The following is a 20,250-nucleotide window of genomic DNA, read 5'->3' on the forward strand; positions in this document are numbered from 1 at the left end:
AAAGTGGGCAGAAGACCTAAATAGACATTTCTCCAAAGAAGATATACAGAGTGCCAACAAACACATGAAAGAATGCTCAACATCACTAATCATTAGAGAAATGCAAATCAAAACTACAATGAGATATCATCTCACACCAGTCAGACTGGCCATCATCAAAAAATCTAGAAACAATAAATGCTGGAGAGGGTGTGGAGAACAGGGAACCCTCTTACACTGTTGGTGGGAATGTAAATTGATATAGCCACTGTGGAGAACAGTATGGAGGTTCCTTAAAAAACTACAAATAGAACTACCATATGACTCAGCAATCCCACTACTGGGCATATACCCTGAGAAAACCATAATTCAAAAAGAGTCATGTACCAAAATGTTCATTGCAGCTCTATTTACAATAGCCCAGAGATGGAAACAACCTAAGTGTCCATCATCGGATGAATGGATAAAGAAGATGTGGCACATATATACAATGGAATATTACTCAGCCATAAAAAGAAACGAAATTGAGCTATTTGTAATGAGGTGGATAGACCTAGAGTCTGTCATACAGAGTGAAGTAAGTCAGAAAGAGAGAGACAAATACCGTATACTAACACATATATATGGAATTTAAGAAAAAAAATGTCATGAAAAACCTAGGCATGAAACAGGAATAAAGACACAGACTTACTAGAGAATGGACTTGAGGCTATGGGGAGGGGGAAGGGTAAACGGTGACAAAACGAGAGAGAGGCATGGACATATATACACTACCAAACGTTAGGTAGATAGCTAGTGGGAAGCAGCCGCATAGCACAGGGAGATCAGCTCGGTGCTTTGTGACCGCCTGGAGGGGTGGGATAGGGAGGGTGGGAGGGAGGGAGACGGAAGCGGGAAGAGATATGGGAACATATGTATATATATAACTGATTCATTTTGTTGTGAAGCTGAAACTAACATACCATTGTAAAGCAATTATACTCCAATAAAGATGTTAAAATGAAGAAAAAAAAAGAAAAAGCACCAAGAGGCAGTTTGTACTCTTTTGATACGGCAGAAGCCCCATGTGTCAACTCATACTAAAAAATGTATATACACACACACATATATATGTTTGTGTGTATTATATGTATATGTGACACACACACATAATTAATCCACAGTCTTAGGCTAATCACTCATTGTGGCAGAAACAAAAAAAAAAAAAAAAAAAAGAAGGGAGTGGTGGCAGGACATATTTAAAGTGATGAAAGGGAAAAACCTAGAACCAAGATTACTCTCCCCAGCAAGGATCTTATTCAGATTCGATGGAAAAATCAAAAGCTTTACAGACAAGCAAAAGCTATAAGAATTCAGCACCACCAAACCAGCTTTACAACAAGTGCTAAAGGAACTTCTCTAAGTGGGAAACACAAGAGTAGAAAAAGACCCACAAAAACAAACCCAAATCAATTAAGAAAATGGTAATAGGAACATACATATCGATAATCACCTTGAACATAAATGGATTAAATGCTCCAACCAAAAGACACAGACTGGCTGAATGGATACAAAAACAAGGCCTTTATATATGCTACAAGAAACCCACTTCAGACCTAGGCACACATACAGACTGAAAGTGAGGGGATGGAAAAAGCCATTCCATGCAAATGGAAATCACAAGAAAGTTGGAGTAGCAACACTCATATCAGATAAAATAGACTTAAAAATAAAGACTGTTACAAGAGATAAGGAAGGACACTACATATTGATCAAGGGATCAATCCAAGAAGAAAACATAACAATTGTAAATATTTATGCACCCAACATAGAAGCACCTCAACACATAAGGCAAATGCTAATAGCCATAAAAGGAGTAGACAGTAACACAGTAATAGTGGGGGACTCTAACACCCCACTTATACCAACAGACAGATAATCCATACAGAAAGTAAATAAGGAAACACAAGCTTTAAATGACACAATAGATCTGATAGACTTAATTGATATTTTTAGGACAATCCACCCAAAAGCGGAAAAATACGCTTTCTTCTCAAGTGCATAAGGAACTTTCTTGAGAATAGAGCACATCTTGGGTCACAGATCAAACCTTGGAAAATTTAAGAAAGTGAAATCGTATCAAGCATCTTTTCCAACCACAACGTTATGAGATTACAAATCAATTATAGGGAAAAAACCAGTAAAAATCACAAATACATAAAGGCTAAACAGTGCTCTGCTAAATAACCAAGAGACCACTGAAGAACTCAAAGAGGAAATTAAAAAATACTTAGAAACAAATGACAACAAAAGCACGATGATCCAAAACCTACAGGATGCAGCAAAAGCAGTTCTAAGAGGGACGTTCATAGCAATTCAAGCTCACCTCAAGAAACAAGAAAAATCTCAAATAAACAAACTAACCTTACACCTAAAGCAACTAGAAAAAGAACAAAGAAAACCCAAAATTAGTAGAAGGAAAGAAATAAAAAAGATCAGAGCAGAAATAAATGAAACAGAAACAAAGAAAACAATAGCAAAGATCAATAAAACTAAAAGCTGGTTCTTTGAGAAGATAAACAAAATTGATAAACCTTTAGCCAGATTCATCAAGAAAAAAAGGGAGAGGACTCATATCAATAAAATTAGCAATGAAAAAGGAGAGAATACAACTGACACCACAGAAATACAAAAGGCCATAAGAGACTACTACAAGCAACTGTATGCCAGTAAAATGGACAACCTGGAAGAAATGGACAAATTCTTGGAAAAGTACAAGTTTCCAAGATTAATCCAGGAAGAATTAGAAAATATAAACAAACAAATCACAGGTAATGAAATTGAAACTGTGATTAAAAATCTTCCAACATGGGACTTCCCTGGCAGCGCAGTGGTTGGGAATCCGCCTGCCAATGCAGGGAACACAGGTTTGAGCCCTGGTCCGGGAGGATCCCACATGCCACGGAGCGGCAGAGCCCATGTGACACAACTACTGAGCCCGCGAGCCACAGCTGCTGAGGCCCGTGCGCCTGGAGCCTGTGCTCAGCAGCGGGAGGCCACCGCGGTGAGAGGCCTGTGCACCACGGCAAAGGGTGGACCCCGCTCGCTGCAACTGGAGAAAGCCCATGCACACACAGCCACAAAGACCCAACACAGCCACAAATAAATAAAAAATAAGTAAATTTATAAAAAAAAAAAATCTTCCAACAAACAAAAGTCCAGGACCAGATGGCCTCACAGGCGAATTCTATCAAACATTTAGAGAAGAGTTAACACCTAACCTTCTCAAACTCTTCCAAAAAACTGTGGTTGGAGGAACACTCCCAAACTCGTTCTATGAGGCCACAATCACCCTGATACCAAAACCAGACAAAGATATCACAAAAAAAGAAAATTATAGACCAGTATCACTGATGAACATAGACACAAAAATCCTTACAAACTACTAGCAAACAGAATCCAACAACACATTAAAAGGATCATACACCATGATCAAGTGGGATTTATCCCAGGATGCAAGGATTCTTCAATATACACAAATCAATCAATGTGATACACCATATTAACAAATTTGTTATACAATTATTACACAATTAACAAAGTGAAGAATAAAAACCATATGATCATCTCACTAGATGCAGAAAAAGTTTTTGACAAAATTCAGCACCCATTTATGATAAGAACCTTCCAGCAAGTGGGCAGAGAGGGAAGCTACCTACCTAATAAAAGCCATATGTGACAAACCACAGCAAACAACATTCTCAATGGTGAAAAACTGAAAGCATTTCCTCTACGATCAGGAACAACAGAAGGATGTCCACTCTCACCACTATTATTCAACATAGTTTTGGAAGTCCTAGCCATAGCAATCAGAGAAGAAAAAGAAAGGGAATACAAATTGGAAAAGAAGAAGTAAAACTGTCACTGTTTGCAGATGATATGATATGATACATAGAAAATCCTAAAGATGCCACCAGAAAGCTACTAGAACTAATGAATGAATTTGGTAAGGTTGCAGGATACAAAATTAATGCACAGAAATCTCTTGCATTCTTATACACTAACAACTAAAGATCAGAAAGAGAAATTAAGGAAACACGCCCATTTACCAGTGCAACAAAAATAATAAAATACCTAGGAATAAACCTACCTAAGGAGGCAAAAGACCTGTATTCAGAAAACTATAAAACACTGATGAAAGAAATCAAAGGTAACATAAATAGATGGAGAGATATACCATGCTCCTGGATTGGAAGAATCAATATTGTGAAAATGACTATACTACCCAAAGCAATCTACAGGTTCAATGCAATCCCTATCAAATTACCAATGGAATTTTTCACAGAACTAGAACAATAAATTTTACAATTTGTATGGAAACACAAAAGATCCCGAATAGCCAAAGCAATCTTGAGAAAGAAAATTGGACCTGGAGGAATCAGACTCCCTGACTTCAGACTATACTACAAAGCTACAGTATGGTACTGGCACGAAAACAGAAATATAGATCAATGGAACAGGATAGAAAGCCCAGAGGTAAACTCACGCACCTATGGTCAACTAATGTATGACAAAGGAGGCAAGGATATACAATGGAGAAAGACAGTCTCTTCAATAAGTGGTGTGGGAAAAACTGGACAGCTACATGTAAAAGAATGAAATTAGAACACACCCTAACACCATACATAAAAATAAACTTAAAATGGATTAAAGACCTAAATGTAAGGCCAGACACTATAAAACTCTTAGAGGAAATCATAGTCAGGACACTCTATGACATAAATCACAGCAAGATCCTTTTTGACCCACCTCCTAGAGTAAGGGAAATAAAAACAAAAATAAACAAATGGAACCTAATGAAACTTAAAAGCTTTTGCACAGCAAAGGAAGCCATAAACAAGATGAAAAGAATGGGAGAAAATATTTGCAAATGAAGCAATGGACAAAGGATTAATCTCCAAAATATACAAGCAGCTCATGCATCTCAATATCACAAAAACAAACAACCCTAACCAAAAATGGGCAGAAGACCTAAATAGACATTTCTCCAAAGAAGATATACAGAGTGCCAACAAATGCATGAAAAGATGCTCAATATCACTATTTATTAGAGAAATGCAAATCAAAACCACAATGAGGTATCACCTCACACTGATCAGAATGGCCATCATCAAAAAATCTACAAACAATAAATGCTGGAGAGGGTGTGGAGAAAAGGGAACCCTCATGCACTGTTGGTGGGAATGTAAATTAATACAGCCACTATGGAGAACAGTATGGAGGTTCCTTAAAAAACTAAAAATAGAATTACCATATGATCCAGCAATCCCACTACTGGGAATATATCCTGAGAAAACCATAATTCAAAAAGAGTCATGTACCAAAATGTTCATTGCAGGTCTATTTACAATAGCCAGGAGATGAGTAACCTAAGTGTCCATCAACAGATGAAACAGATAAAGAAGATGTGGCACATGTATACAAGGGAATATTACTCAGCCATAAAAAGGAACGAAATTGAGTTATTTGTAGTGAGGTGGATGGACCTAGAATCTGTCACACAGAGTGAAGTAAGTCAGAAAGAGAAAAACAAATACTATATGCTAACGCATATATATGGAATTTTTAAAAGCGGTACTGATGAACCTAGTGGTGGGGCAAGAATAAAGACACAGACGTAGAGAACGGACTTGAAGGCATAGCGGGGAAGGGGAAGCTGGGATGAAGTGAGAAAGTAGCATTGATGTATATACACTACCAAATGTAAAACAGACAGCTAGTGGGAAGCTGCTGCATAGCACAGGGAGATCAGCTCGGTGCTTTGTGATGACCTAGAGGGATGGGATAGGGAGGGTGGGAGGGAGCCTAAAGAGGGAGGGGATATGGGGATATATGTATACATATAGCGGATTCACTTTGTTGTACAGTAGAAACTAACACAACATTTTAAGGCATTTATACTCCAATAAAGATGTGAAAAAAAAAAGAAAAAGAAAAACAGAGCCCTTACAAGTAATACAAGAGTGAGAGGTTCAATATATGAAACAAGGACTATACACGTGTGGGAAGACCTGGAGCAGTGAGGTGTGGAAGGCCATAGCTGGAGAACAAGAGGAATATCACTGCCTATGTTAGCCTGATGCACTATGAGTGGGGAAACCAGCACAAGATGCTGCACACATCTAACCGTCCCAAGTGGGACAAACATTGTGAGCTCATGGAGATTTCTGTGAAGCCATCACATCTGTAAAGTGAGAGTTTGTGAAGAGTTGCATGAAACTTTTGTGTCTGAGGAAGCTGCCATGTATGATACACACTTCTCAAGAATGACGGCCTTTTCTCCACTCCCACCTCCAAAATCTCAGATGAATTTTTTCACATTGGCAAACTATGACATGCTAACCCTCTCTGCAAAAGGGAAGCACAGAGTTCATTCCTTTTCCAGCTGAGTCATATTTTCCTTTGGTATCCTGTACAAGTTCACTCTTGCTATATAATAAACAATCACAAGATCTCAGTGACATAGGACAGCAAGCATTTGTTTAGGTCACGCATCTGCAGGTCAGCTGTGGGTAAGCTTCTGTGGGTTGCAGATGGCTGGGAAGCTTGGCTGGGAAGCTTGGTGACCAGAGGGCTAGTCCAGGCATGTTCTTGTGATGATGGCAGGAGTGAAAAAGAGCAAGCCAAATTGCACAAACCCTTCCCAAACCCTGAGCACATCATACCCACTAATATTCCACAGGTCAAAACAGTCACATGGCAAAGCTCAAAGTCAAGGGTCAAGGGAGTACATTTTGCCCACGGTGGTGGAACAGGATAGGGAGTAAATATTTCTGAACACTAATCTAATTGGCCACAACCTCTTAGGTACAGTCTCTTCTCTCAGCAGTAAGATTAGACACAAAGGAGAGTCTATTCCAATTTCAAAGAGGACATGACTCAGAACTAGAAATCAAAGAGTTTCTGGACATTCCTTAAAATGTTCTCTTCCAGCTCACTTTTCTTACTTTTTCTCATTTATCATGAGTTTATCCCCCCTTTTTCCAAAATCACAGGGTTGCTGAAACAGTGACAACTCTACCCCATCCTATCATTCACTCATTTGTTCATGAGCATTGAATGACTACTATATGCCAGGCACCATGCTGAGAGGTAAACAGCCCCTTCCCTCAAGGAGGTCACGTTCTTTTAAAGGAGACTGGCAGTAAAGAGACCACTATAACATAGCACGTGTGGTGGACAGACTCTAAGCTGGCCTGTCATGATCCCCACATTCTGCTGTTCACACCTTTGTGTAATCTCCTCCCTTTTGAGTATGGGTAGGACTTGCTACTTGCTTCTAATCAATCGAATATGACAAAGGTAATGGAACCTCACTCTCATGATTATGTTATATAAGTTTCTACCTTACTATCATACTTGTTCTAAAGAATTTCCTTGCTGGCTGGCTAAAGTAGGAGACTACGCTGGGAAAGCCCACAAGGCGATGAACTGCCGGAAGCCTTAAGAGCAGAGCGAGGCCTCCAGCATACAGCCGGCAAGAAGCTGGGCCCTCGGTCCTAAAGACAAAAGGAAGTGAATTTTGTCAGCAACTTCAGTGAGCTTACAGCAAGCAAATTCTTCCCTGTTCCAGCCGCCAGATGAGAATGCAGCCCAGCTGACGCCTTGATCACAGCCTTATGAGACCCCAAGCAGAGGATCCTGCTACATCGTGCCTTGACTGTGGGCACATATAAACTGTGAAATAACAAGTGTGTGCTGTTTTAAGCCATTAGTGTGTGGTAATTTATTACATAGCAATAGAAAACTAATAGAGCATGATAAGACATGATAGTGTGCTATGATGGCTTACAGGGAAAGTTTCCTAGAGAAGGTAATACCTGAGCTGAATCTCAGAATGAGTAGGTACTAGAAAGGAAGAAAAAGGAGGGAATGATGTTGGGAACTGGGGGGTGGGTATATGAGAAAACACAGAGCACCTCTCAAATTTTTTTGAAATGAAGGAGGGAATAAACAACCATGACCTACTAGGTCAGTGTGGTGTTTAGGGTGTAAGTAGGACAAATAATTTTAGATTCACTTAAAACATAAGCAGATTTGAGCTACAGAAAGCAGTCTGACAAAGCATGGACAGAAATTGTTGCAATCATCAACTTAACGAAATGATCTCTTCCACTGGTGAAGATGGGGGTGGGAGGATGTTGGAGGAGAGAGAGGAGTAGAGAATTCATGGAGGAGGCAGAGAGTAAGGCTGGAGAAAGCAACACTTCTTACCAATTCTTCCAGGCACCTTGAATCTGGAATAAGGCACAGTTGAATGGAGAAGACTGAGGCTGGTAATTTAGAGGATGAATCTGCATGACACACCAAAACAAGTAGGAGCAAGAGAAGTAGATACTGAGTGGGGAAAAGAAAGAGATGGGGGGCAGGACCTTGAACAATCACTGAATGAAGGTTGTTGCCTGTGTCTGGCGTTTGTAGGCTGTTGTGTTTCAAAGACAGGCAACAGCAAAAGCAGCAACGAATAGTTCAGAGGACTTCCCAGTTCACAAAGAATTTTTACCTCCATGGAGTCATTTAGTCACAAGAATCCTCTGACATAGGGAAGGATGTTAGAAACAAATATTTACTGAACATCTTCCATGTACCCAGTACTAGCTGAGGATGAAGAAACTGAAGCTCTGAGGTTAAGAGACTCTCCTATAATTACATAGATGTGGTATCTAAACCCAAGTTCTCTGACCCCGAATGTTTTGCTCTCCCTTCTATAGTAGCTGATTTCCATAAGTTACCAGCTCTCTCTTCCTGCTCAAGACCTACCCCCAATCTGTACCAAATGTTTCTTTGAAAAAATTTTAATTCTAAAAATAGTACCTGAAACATCTCAACTAATATTATTCCTTTCTTTTCAACCATGTTGCATGTATCTCTGAATTTAAAATGAGTTCTGGGAATCAGTTTATTTAGTGTTTTGCTTATTTTTGCTGCTTTTATACATTTGAAACTTAGCCTTAGATTTTCAAATTGTGTATTCACCTATCAAAGGCTACAAAACTTGAAAGTATAACTAATTCATTTTTTTCAAAGTTCCAATTCTTATGTAAGTAACTTACTGAATTTATTTTGTTAGAGAGAGTTAAAGCAGCTTTAAAAAGGGAACACAAGATTAGGCCTCACATATCTAAAACTTATTTGAACTGAATAAAAATTTAAATTTATTATTATGACTAGTATTTCACTTCTAAAAACAAAGTAAAACAAATAGATTGAACTCAGTTTACCCGGAGTTGTACAGAGATAACTTCTTTCAGTTGGATAACTGGTTTTGTGAGGCTTTTTATTTTCTCTAGCAATCCGAGCCATGGCAGCAGCATACCTAGAATAACAAAAAGAAGAAATTATCACCTATGGATATAAATGGAAATGCCAAACACAATTTTTAGAAAAATACTATAAAAAATCGCATCATTGTTAAGTTTTGATGTCAATGTGTTGAATGAGTTAGTGAGTTTTTCTCCCTGTTTTCTCAAAGAGTATGTATAAGGTTTGAAAGTTAGGTAGAAAACACCTATTAAAAACATTTGTACTTAGTAAAGAAGAAGAAGAAGAAGAACAAAAGGAAGAGGAAGAAGAAGGAGGAGAAGGAGAAGCGGAAGAAGAAGAATGAATTTTGGGAAGCGTATATTACTTTTGAGAAAAATAAGACAAATCAAACGAAACAGACAAGCAGAGCAATGGGCTTTGACAATGGTACCATGCTGAGTATTGACTAAGGCAATGGTAAACTGAAATGATTCCAGTATGTGTTTTCCAACAGACTAGTACTTAGAAAAGTAAACAAATATGGCGTTAGATTAATATTTTAAGAGTAATAAAAACACCATTTGGTAGAGCAAGGTATGTTAGCTTCCTGGGAGTGCCATAACCAATTACCACAAACATGGCGACTTAAAATAACAGAAATTTAATCTCTCCCAGTTTCGGAGGCTAAAGTCTAGACCCACGGTGTTGGCAGGACCATGCTTCCCCTGGAGGCTTTAGGAGAGAACCCTTCTTTGCCTCTTCCTGGCTTCTACTGGCTCCCAGCAACCCTTGGCTTGCAGCTTCGTCACTCGGATCTCGGCCTCCACTGCCACATGGCCTTCTTCCTGGTGTCTCCCTGCCCTCCTCTTCTTAGAAGGACACCAGTTACTGGACTTAGAGCCCAACTTAATCTGCTATAGATCATCTTAACTAATTACATCTCCAAAGATCCTATTTCAAAATAAGGTCATAATCTGAGGTTCTGGGTGGACACGAGTTTCGGGAGAACACTGCAACCCTTACACAAGGGAAAAATTCTACCAGAAAAATTCATGACATATCCTGGAAAAAACCCACCACCTGGTAGGAGATATCAAGGAGCCCAAGTCAAGCTACAACAGCATTTCCTTAGAGAAGGAGTTCATATATGGAAATGAAAATTTTTACAAAAATTTCTTTTGGGGCTGACTAAATTTTTTAATATATTATGACAAGAAAACTTTTGGTGAAAATATTGTTTATTGTAATTGAAATTAAAGTGGAATAGAAATGCTTTTGTCTCACAGGTGTACCTCACTTACACAATACTTTTGAAAAGTTCATTCATTTGAAAAATATTCATTGAGCACATACCTTGTGCCAGGCACTGTTCTAGGAGCTAATGATACAGGAAGAACAAGACAGACAAGGTCCCTGGCCCCATTGAGAGGAGAAAAAAAATAAGCAAATGTGAAAATCAAGATACATCAGCAGTGATATGTACTATGATGAAAATAAAACCTCCAATAACATGCTGTATGGAGGTGCTGAAAGCAGACGTCCTTGCATTGCTCCTGACATGAGGGTCAAAACATTCAGTATTTTACTATTACGCATGTTGGCTGTAGTATTTTCATAGATGTGCTTTAACAGGTTGAGGAAATTCTTTCCTATCTTAATTTACTGAGAGGTTTTTTTTTTTTAAAATCAGGATTTGGTGTTCAAATTTTCTTCACCAATTGAGATGATCATATGGTTCTTCTTTCTTATTCTATTTTACACTGTTTGAATTTTAAAAATATTAAACCAAGGTTACATTCCTAGCATAAACCTCACTTGGTCATGTATAATCATCATAAGTATTTATTATAATTAATTGTGACCAAGTGGGCTTACACCAGAAATGTAACCTTGATTTAACATTTTTAAAAAATCAATACTTAAAATGTTTAAACCATGTTTAAAATGTATATATTTACATTCAGTTTGCTAAACTGTTTTCATCTATGTATAGAGGGTGTACTGATTTGTAGTTTTCTTCATTTGTTTTTGCTTTTCTTATAGTGTCTTTGGTTTTGTTATTGAGGTAATGCTGACTTTATAACATGTATTGGGAAGTACTCCCTTCTCTTCCATTTTCTGAAACAGTTTGTGTACATTGGTATTATGTTTTCCTTAAATGTCTGGAAAATTCTCCAGTGAAGCCATCTGGCCTTGGACTTGTCTTTGTGTGAAGGCTTTTAGCTATCAATTCTATTTCCTTATTAGACATAGGATTAGTTAGGTTATCCATTTCTTTTTAAGTGAGCATTGGTAGATGTCAAGAAATTTGTTCATCTATGTGGTTGAATTTATTGGTATGAAAAAGTTTTTATCTTTGTTTTAGAGAGATTTTCACCGTGTATAAAACTCTAGGCTAACCATTTCTTTTATTTATTTATTTAACCATGGAAGAATGATGGCCTTTATTTTCTTCAGAAATAATTTCAAACTTACAAGCATGTTGCAAGAATACTACCAACTCCCATATACCCTACACCCAGATTCCCCAATTGTTCTTTCTTTTAAGCACTTTAAAGTTGCCATCCATTACCTCTTGGCTTCCAAGTTTTCTGACATGAAGCTATTGGTTGTTCTTATTTTTGTTCCTCTACATGTGTGCGTGTTTTTATCCTTTATTGCTTTTGAGATTTTTCTCTTTATCACTGAGTTACAGCAATTTGATTACAATGTGCCTTGGAATGGTTTCTTTGTACTTTTGCTTCTTGGGACTTATTGAGCTTCTTGGTCTCTGAGTTTACATTTTTTATCAAATTTGGAAAATTTTCAGCCATGATTATTTCTTCATATATTTTTTTCTGTCAGTTTCTTTGGAACACCAATTACATGTATCACACACCACTGAACTATGTCCCATAGCTCACTGAGGCTTTTTTTCTTAGTCTTTTTTCTCTCTACGCTTATTTTCAAGAGTTTATATTGCTACATTTTCAGGTTCATGAGTCATTTCTTCTTCAGTATCTAACTTGCTGTTCTTTCCATACACTGTGTATTTAAAACATTTTTTATTTATTTTATCTCTAGCTGTTCCATTGGTCTTTTGTATATCTTCCATTACTTTTCATCACATTCATGACTTTCTTTAGATCCTTGAGTATATTTTATAAGATGTATAAAAGATGCGTTAAGGTCCATATCTGCTAATTCTATCATCTCTATTATTTATGGATCTATTTATATTGATATATTTTCTTTTGGTTATAGATTATATTTTCCTGTTTTTTTGTATGACGTCATTTTTGATGGGGTGATGGACAATGTAAATTTTATGTTGCTGGGTGCTGAATTTTGTTATTTTCCTTTATATATAGTTGTCCATTGTTCTGGCATGAAGTTCAGTATCTTACAAATCAGTTTAGTACTGCAAGGTTTGTGTTTAGCCTTCCATATGGGTCTAAAATAGCCTTTATTTGGAGACAGATACAGCCCTACTCCCAAGGCATGACCCTTCTGAAGTCTCCATCCAACGCCCTTTGAATTAAGAGTTCTTGCCACTCTAACTAGCAGGAATGCAAACTATTTCTAGCCTCTGCGAGCCTTGTGTGAATTCCAAAACAAACAAAATCATTAGAATCTTATTTTCCTCGAGGCAAACATGACTTTAGTTAGGAAACAATATTACTTGATCTATATCTTTTCTCCAATGATAACTCTTTGTCCTCAAAACACTACATACTATTGATATTTCCTTTTTCATTCAAACATTTGTCTTTTTCTAACTGAAAACATAAATTATAAAAACAAAACTGTTTATTGTCACAATGTTTAAATTGCAATTAAAATGACTATAAGGGAAGGTGCCATAATTATTAAGTTAAAAGTAAAAGAGAAAACCCTAATGCTTGTTCATATTCAATTCTCATATCATTTTGGGGGCTCTGTAAACTGCTACACGTTCTTGAGAAGTCACTCTATGAACATAACAAGCATCATAAAACTTATTGCATCTAGTAACCAGACTTCTGGTAACATGTTCTAAGGGAACTTCTTGGCCTCCTTTTTATTCTTCCCTTCAGGTAAAATATAATCTAATATGCCTATAGGGAACCTTAGCTCTCCTCACTCTCAGCCCTGCTCAGACCAAGGCCTAAGCCCATCCATGTATCACATTTCTGTGGCCACGAGGAGTGGGAGGTGTCAGGGGAAATGGGGGGAATGGGGTAGGTTGTTGCAGGGGTGGGCAAAGGGGAGAGGGAGAGAGAGCAAGAGACAGAGAGACCCCTCCCTCAAAAGAGTATTCTACGTGGGAGCAGAGCCAAAGAAGAGATTCCCTTGGTGGGGGGAAGCCCAGTATGTGTTTTTGACTCAAAACCCCTCATTCTGAAGACAGATGTAAGCCTTAAGCCATGCTGTTGGTAATAAAGGAGGATCCAGCAGATTCTGTGCTACAACCAGAAATCCACGGTAAAATGTGAGGGCAACATTCTGAGAGAAAAATTGATTAAATGAATCATATCCATAAGAGGGAAACAGTAAAGAGTATTAAATTCATTGAAAAAAAATAGTTGAGAGAACTGGGTGTGTTTATTCTAAAAATAGAAAACTTAAGAGGAGGTGGGAGAAAGACATGATGGCTATTTTCTGAGACTTAAAGGGCAAGTCCACAAAACAGAAGAGCCTTATTTGTGTTGTTTCCCAGGACAAGAGGCAGTACTTTCTTTTCTGCCACAGCAGCACCCCTTGAATCATGTCTTCTACCCATATCCAAAGCCAAGCCTGGATCCTCAGTGTCTGAGCTGATTCTGGATCTAATCAAACAAAGCATTCACTGTAGCATCTGGTAGGCCTGGATTTGAATTTCAGCTCTGTCACTTACTGAGTGTGTGACCTTAGGGAGTTTGTTTTTTAATTTTTTCTGTTAAAATATTCTTTATCAAATGGAGGTAATTTCTCATTTTCTGGATGGTTTTGCAGACATCTGTAAAAGCACATGGTAGGTGTTCAAGAAAGTCTGTTAAATGAATGAAAGAAATGTGGAATGGTTGAATATCACAAGGTGCTGGATTTAAGCTAGAAATAAGGAAGATTAGAGCTATTTGAATGCTCCTGAAGTACTGAGCTTCCTGTCTCTAAAAACATCTAAGCAGAGATTAAGCAAAATTATTTTTTAAAAGGAATTTTCCTCTTTGTCTAATTTGTTCCATGTCTTTATTTTATTTAGTTATTTTTATTTTTTTAACATCTTTGAGTATAATTGCTTTACAATGGTGTGTTAGTTTCTGCTTTATAACAAAGTGAATCAGCTATACATATACATATATCCCCATATCCCCCTCCTCTTGCGTCTCCCTCCCACCCTCCCTATCCCGCCCCCCCTCAGGTAGTCACAAAGCACCGAGCTGATCTCCCTGTGCTCTGCGGCTGCTTCCCACTAGCTATCTATTTTACATTTGGTAGTGTATATACGTCCATGCCACTCTCACTTCATCCCAGCTTACCCTTCCCACTCCCCGTGTCCTCAATTCCATTCTCTACATCTGCGTCTTTATTCCTGTCCTGCCCCTAGGTTCTTCAGAACCATTTTTTTTTCTTAGATTCCATATATATGTGTTAGCATACGGTATTTGTTTTTCTCTTTCTGACTTCACTCTGTATGCATGTCTTTATTTTAAAAGGGACATTTCCCATGCTCATTCTAATGCCAATTCTCTCTTTAACCACTAGATGGCATTCAAGGTTTAATCTTTGGGGAATAAAAAACTAGCATTTCTCCTTAAAAATGCATTAACTATATAATTATGTAAACCTACAAAAACAATGTTTAACTTCAATAGCCCTGAAAGGATAGCATAAACATACATTAAGTTAATGTACTCATCATAAATATTTTCTATATAATTGGAGAAATTGGAATCAAACATAGCTATGCTAGAGGAAGATCACATATTTTTGTGAGTTAAAACACACACTGAAAAATCAGGCACTAAAAAAAAAAAAAGCAGACATTACAGGAACTTAGAAATAATATATATTAACTCCTTAATTTAAAACACAGTACAACTAAGAGTTTATTTTATAAATATAAAAATATTTTATGTTGGTATTTGATATAACACATGCTAATTATTTTATATAGAAGGAAAAGGGAAATAACATTGCTTAATAATAGAATTTAGGATTGAAAAACTGCAAAACTTTTCCACAAAAGCAGACTTTGTGCTAGCAACTGGGTGGGCAATATTTTTACATTTACCTGAAAAACTTAAGCTTTTAATAAGCACATATTAATGGCAGATAGGAAATAAAGTTTTAGTTTTCAAAAACAATATGTGTTTATCAATAACTGGGCAAGTTGGTTAATCTCTTTGTGCCTCATGTTTCTCTCATTAGTAAACTACAGATAGAGCTACCTCTAGTTTTCCACAATTTCTGTACAGAGACCTAGGGGTGACAATCCAGTTGAAAAGGGAGGCCAGGAACCTTCTCTTGAAGCTATGTCTGTATAATAAGGGAAGTGGTCTGACTTTGAGTGTAGGTTGATTTGTTGTGTCTTTGAAGGAGGCTGATAGATAGTCTCGTGGGTTACACTTAGAGGCGTGTGCTTACACTTAGAAGTACAACTGTCCACTCCACAGTGTGGCCAGTATTACGTTAGGAAATGAAGGGAGAATGCCTGGCACACAGTAGGTGCTTCGCCATATTAGTTCTGGTTTCCTTTGTATAGATACTTCAAAGTAGGGACAAGGGCAATATTCTTTCCTGAAGCTACATAGAATGTAAAACTTCTCCAGAATTGATAACTTTTATTTAGATAACTTGCTGCCTGACAAAGCTTGGACAACTGGCATAGTTCTTTCCACGACCATATTAGCAATCACTGGGTATACAGTATGATGTAAAAGTAGTGTTATATGTGCTTAAGTAAGGATAGTCAAAAGAATAGCCTCCACTGCTTTCTGACTTTGTATCTTTCACTTTCTCCTGAGAAAATAAATATGAACTATTGATTAGATTCTAGATTCATATTCTTTCCCATGTCTTGGTAGAAATAAAGTATTTGCATGAATAGCCAAAAGACCGGCAAGGCAATAGGAAAGAAAAAAAAGGCCTTAGAAATGAACGCCAAACCAAATGATCAGTCCATGAATATTTATGAGTTGCTTATAATGCCAATGAGTTCCTATTAATACTAACTAAAAACATGTGTAAAACTTAAGAATTTGCATAAAATATTCATGACAGTCATTTATATTTCCAGTTTTCAATCACTGTTCTATGACTATACCCAAAGTATAACCATAATCTCTACATTAAAATGGGCACCTTCATTTTACTGTTCCTAAAAGTAACTGCCTTCACATCTAGTCCTCCTATTAAGTGGGGAAACAGGGTAAGTATGCATCATTCAAGAAACACTAATTGAGTGCCAGGTACCAGGCTAAGTGCAGAGAATACAAAGCTAGAAGAACAGTCCTGCCCTGGTCACTCTGCATGAACAGATGAATCTCCCCACCACAGGCGCTAAAAGAGACAGGAACAGACTGCTACAGAAGGAGAGGATGGGGGGACATGGGAGCCCGAATCATGGACCATTCCACAAAACACAGTGGAGCTGGATCTTCATGCCCTCCTTGTGGAGCACTCTGCCTGGCTGAAAAGATGACAGGACGGAGAAGGGAAAAGAACCGAGGGCATAATGGGGCTAAAATAAATGTGGTTATGATAGGTGCTGTTTTCTAGACTGAGAAAATGTCACAATTGTTTACATTTCTATTTTTATTCTCTGAAAACATTGGGGGACATGGGCTTTTGTCACCCCCTCTCCTTGGGAAATAATATTTATTGAATGTCCATGCGCCAACACTATGTGGTTTTTATATATATATATATATATATATATATATATATATATATGATCTCATTCAAGAGATCCAATACAAAACAAGTTTGCAAGGTAGGTAATATCTCCTTTGAACAGATAAGGAGACAAGCTCAGAGAGGGTAAGAATTTCTCCAAGATCTATCTGACACTACAGCCCATGCTCTTTCCCATGCTGCCTCCAAAGAAAGATTTTCCATGTGAGAACTGAACTAGGGCCACAGTAGGAAAAGCATGAATAATAGTGAACCTCGAGTACTTCCTATGTACCAGATACTGTTTGAAGCAATTTATGTGTAGTGTAGTGTAATTATGTATAAAATAGTGTATTTAATTGTTACAATCTCCTTGGGAGGTGGGTAGAGTTATTACTGCCATTTAACAGATAAGGAAACTGAGGGACAAAGCAGTCAGATAACATGCCCGAGGTCACAGAGTTGGTAATTGGCAGAGCCAGGATTCAGATGCAAAGAGTCTTGCTCCTGTGTCCCTGCATTTAAGCGCCCCATGTTCCACCTTTTAACTCAGACTGAATCCTAACTTGAGACTCTGCTGGGAAAGATATCCCTGACAGAAAGCATAACGTGGTGAGAAGATCTTATGTTCCCAAACAATAGTGGGGGGAAAAAAAAGGAATTTAGGGTAGCTTAAGAATCGGGTCTTGATTGATGAGGGGATGGGAGGACAGTAGGAGGAGGGTTGTGAGGCAGGAGAGATATGTCTCTCTTTTTCCTGAAGGCTCTGCAGATGAAAGGCTCTCAATTTGCATTTTCTGGTTTTTTTTTAAAGGGGACATTTCAGCGCGAGGAAAGTTTTCTCTGTTTTCAAATATTAAAAACAGAGAGATGCAAAAGGTATTATATTGCATGTACACATAGACCAATTACTCACTTGCATAGATTCCCAAACATTTCCTACTTGAAACTCTGAATTGACCACTTTGCTATACCTCATGTATTTGATGAACATGAGACTTTTAATAATTATTTAAAAAGAAGTTGATTCCACCATACTTTATATTTTTGCATGCTCAAATATTTATGCTGTAATAAAATTATGTAGATAAATGTAATATCTTTTAGACACTTTATTTAAATAATGTTTAAATTAATGTTTTGTTATCATCTGATCTAAATATATTCTCATCAACCACCAGATGGCATAAGGTGTGAGAGTTTTAGTCTGACAGGGTCACCACGCACATGATAATTTGACCTATAACTTCAAAATAATGTATTTAGGAAAATGTTCTAGCATTCAAACAGTTCACAATTATTTCAGCCATATGGAGAAGTGGGTGGATAAGTTGAAAATGACATGGTCCTACTTTTTCTACATTTTGGGGTTCTGTGGGATGCTGGCCTTACATAATGAATCAATAATCAAACAAATAAAACAAAGCAGTTCTGTTAAAGGAAATCAAAAAGGAAGTCATGTCACAGCAAAATTAACCTTATATTCTAAGTAGGTTTCTTTAAATGAAACTTGAAACATGCCTTCAAGAAAAAACCATGCTGACACTTCAACTTCTGCTTCATAAAAACTTTTCTACTGCTTATAATTTACTCTGAAAGCAGAAAAGTTTCTAATGCAAAAGCTTTCCTCCCCTTTGGCTTGAAGGAAAGTTGCTGCAGAAATCAACTGAAAACAGAATATCTAACCAAAAAACCCAATCTGAACTATGATATTAAAGGATAGGAAAGTCTATTTTAAGAGCCTTGATTTCTACACAAATTCAAAATACAGCACATTGTTTTTATTAATCCTATTATTTTCACCTAGAAAAGAGGTCACAATGCTAACAAGGAGCTAATAAAAATGACGTAAATACAAAAAATAGGAACTTTAATTCCCCTAGCTTTGTGGTAGCACATTCACTGAATGCTTTGCAATAAGCCCTCCAGAATAAATGACGACTGCAACACAGCCAGTACCACAGAGCTGAGATGGAATCTGTGCTCTAACATGATGAAGCAGAAAAACTGCCTTTAGGAGTCAAGAGACTGAAGATGAGATTAAGGTCCCTTCCTTAATGTGGTCCAAGAGTCAATCATTCCAAAAGATATTGTAATAATTTACCTTTGTATCTAATTACAGACTTCCTCACTAGATTTAATATATTTGGTTCCTGAGTGAGAAATCCATCTGTGAAAAGAGGAAAAGGTGTTTGGAACCAGGAGAAGAAAGAAATACTAACTGGTGATATGTAAACAGGCTGGTTTTTCTTTTTTCCTGTTTCTAAGTTCTATTTTGATAAGGTTAAGAATGGAAATAAGAAGATTAATAGGAAAGGTATTGTGGGATTCCTTCACTGTGGCTCATGTTCTATCCCCACCTTTGGCAGCCGCGAGATAGCAAAGCTGTTTCCCACCTGGGTTCATGTGAAAGGACAAAATGATACCTCTTATTTTTGTTCTTATGTTTAAAAGAAATCCAATGGGTTTCTTCTGATAGTTCAGTTAGTAGAAAGTGAATAATAGATATTTCAAGTTCATAGGATAATATTCTAGACAGTTAAAATTACTTACTTTAAACCCCATTCTTTAGGTCGTCTTAGCTCATTTTTCTTCCATTTGTAATACTCTCCAATGAAATCTGGATCTTCAAGCACTGAAATTAGAATATTTTAAAAAGGAGCTATGCATACATTCTTTAATAATAGTTTAAAGTTTACAATAATTTATTTCTCCTTAAGTTAGTATGTGGCAATAACACATACTATTATCGTTCAAGTCACATTACGATCCTCAGACACTCTCCAAATTTCTTCTTTTAATTTAAACTTTGTGATACTGGATATTGTTTGAAACAAACAGATTGTGACTTTGTAACTTATCATGATATTTGTTTATATATCATTTATAGAAACGAGGATAGTTTTAAAATAACTCATACAGAAACTGATACCATAGTTTAACAAAATTCTAATGCAGCACTTCAAGGGAAAAAATAAAATCAGGGAGTTTGAAAGTGACATTACAGATCTTGATCTTCTACAAAGCAAGAATCTGCAACAGATGATCATCCAGCCTCTAAATGAATCCCTTGTCTTTTTTTTTTTTCTTTTTCTTTGCAGTACGCGGGCCTCTCACTGTTGTGGCCTCTTCTGTTGTGGAGCACAGGCTCCGGAC

At 37.2% G+C, this 20,250-nt stretch overlaps 1 protein-coding gene across 1 annotated transcript in view; it reads right to left on the reverse strand.

Annotated features, from left to right (window-relative positions):
* Positions 1-19,643: 19,643 nt before the first annotated feature.
* The window catches only part of UBE2U (ubiquitin conjugating enzyme E2 U), a 40,099-nt gene continuing 39,492 nt past the window's right edge, over positions 19,644-20,250 (reverse strand). The window contains exon 8 of the mRNA XM_030866169.2: positions 19,644-19,729. Within this exon, the coding sequence (XP_030722029.2) occupies positions 19,644-19,729 (86 nt within the window). The remainder of the gene's footprint in view (positions 19,730-20,250) is intronic.

Source organism: Globicephala melas, chromosome 1 (assembly GCF_963455315.2).
Source record: "Globicephala melas chromosome 1, mGloMel1.2, whole genome shotgun sequence".
Classification (NCBI taxonomy): domain Eukaryota; kingdom Metazoa; phylum Chordata; class Mammalia; order Artiodactyla; family Delphinidae; genus Globicephala; species Globicephala melas.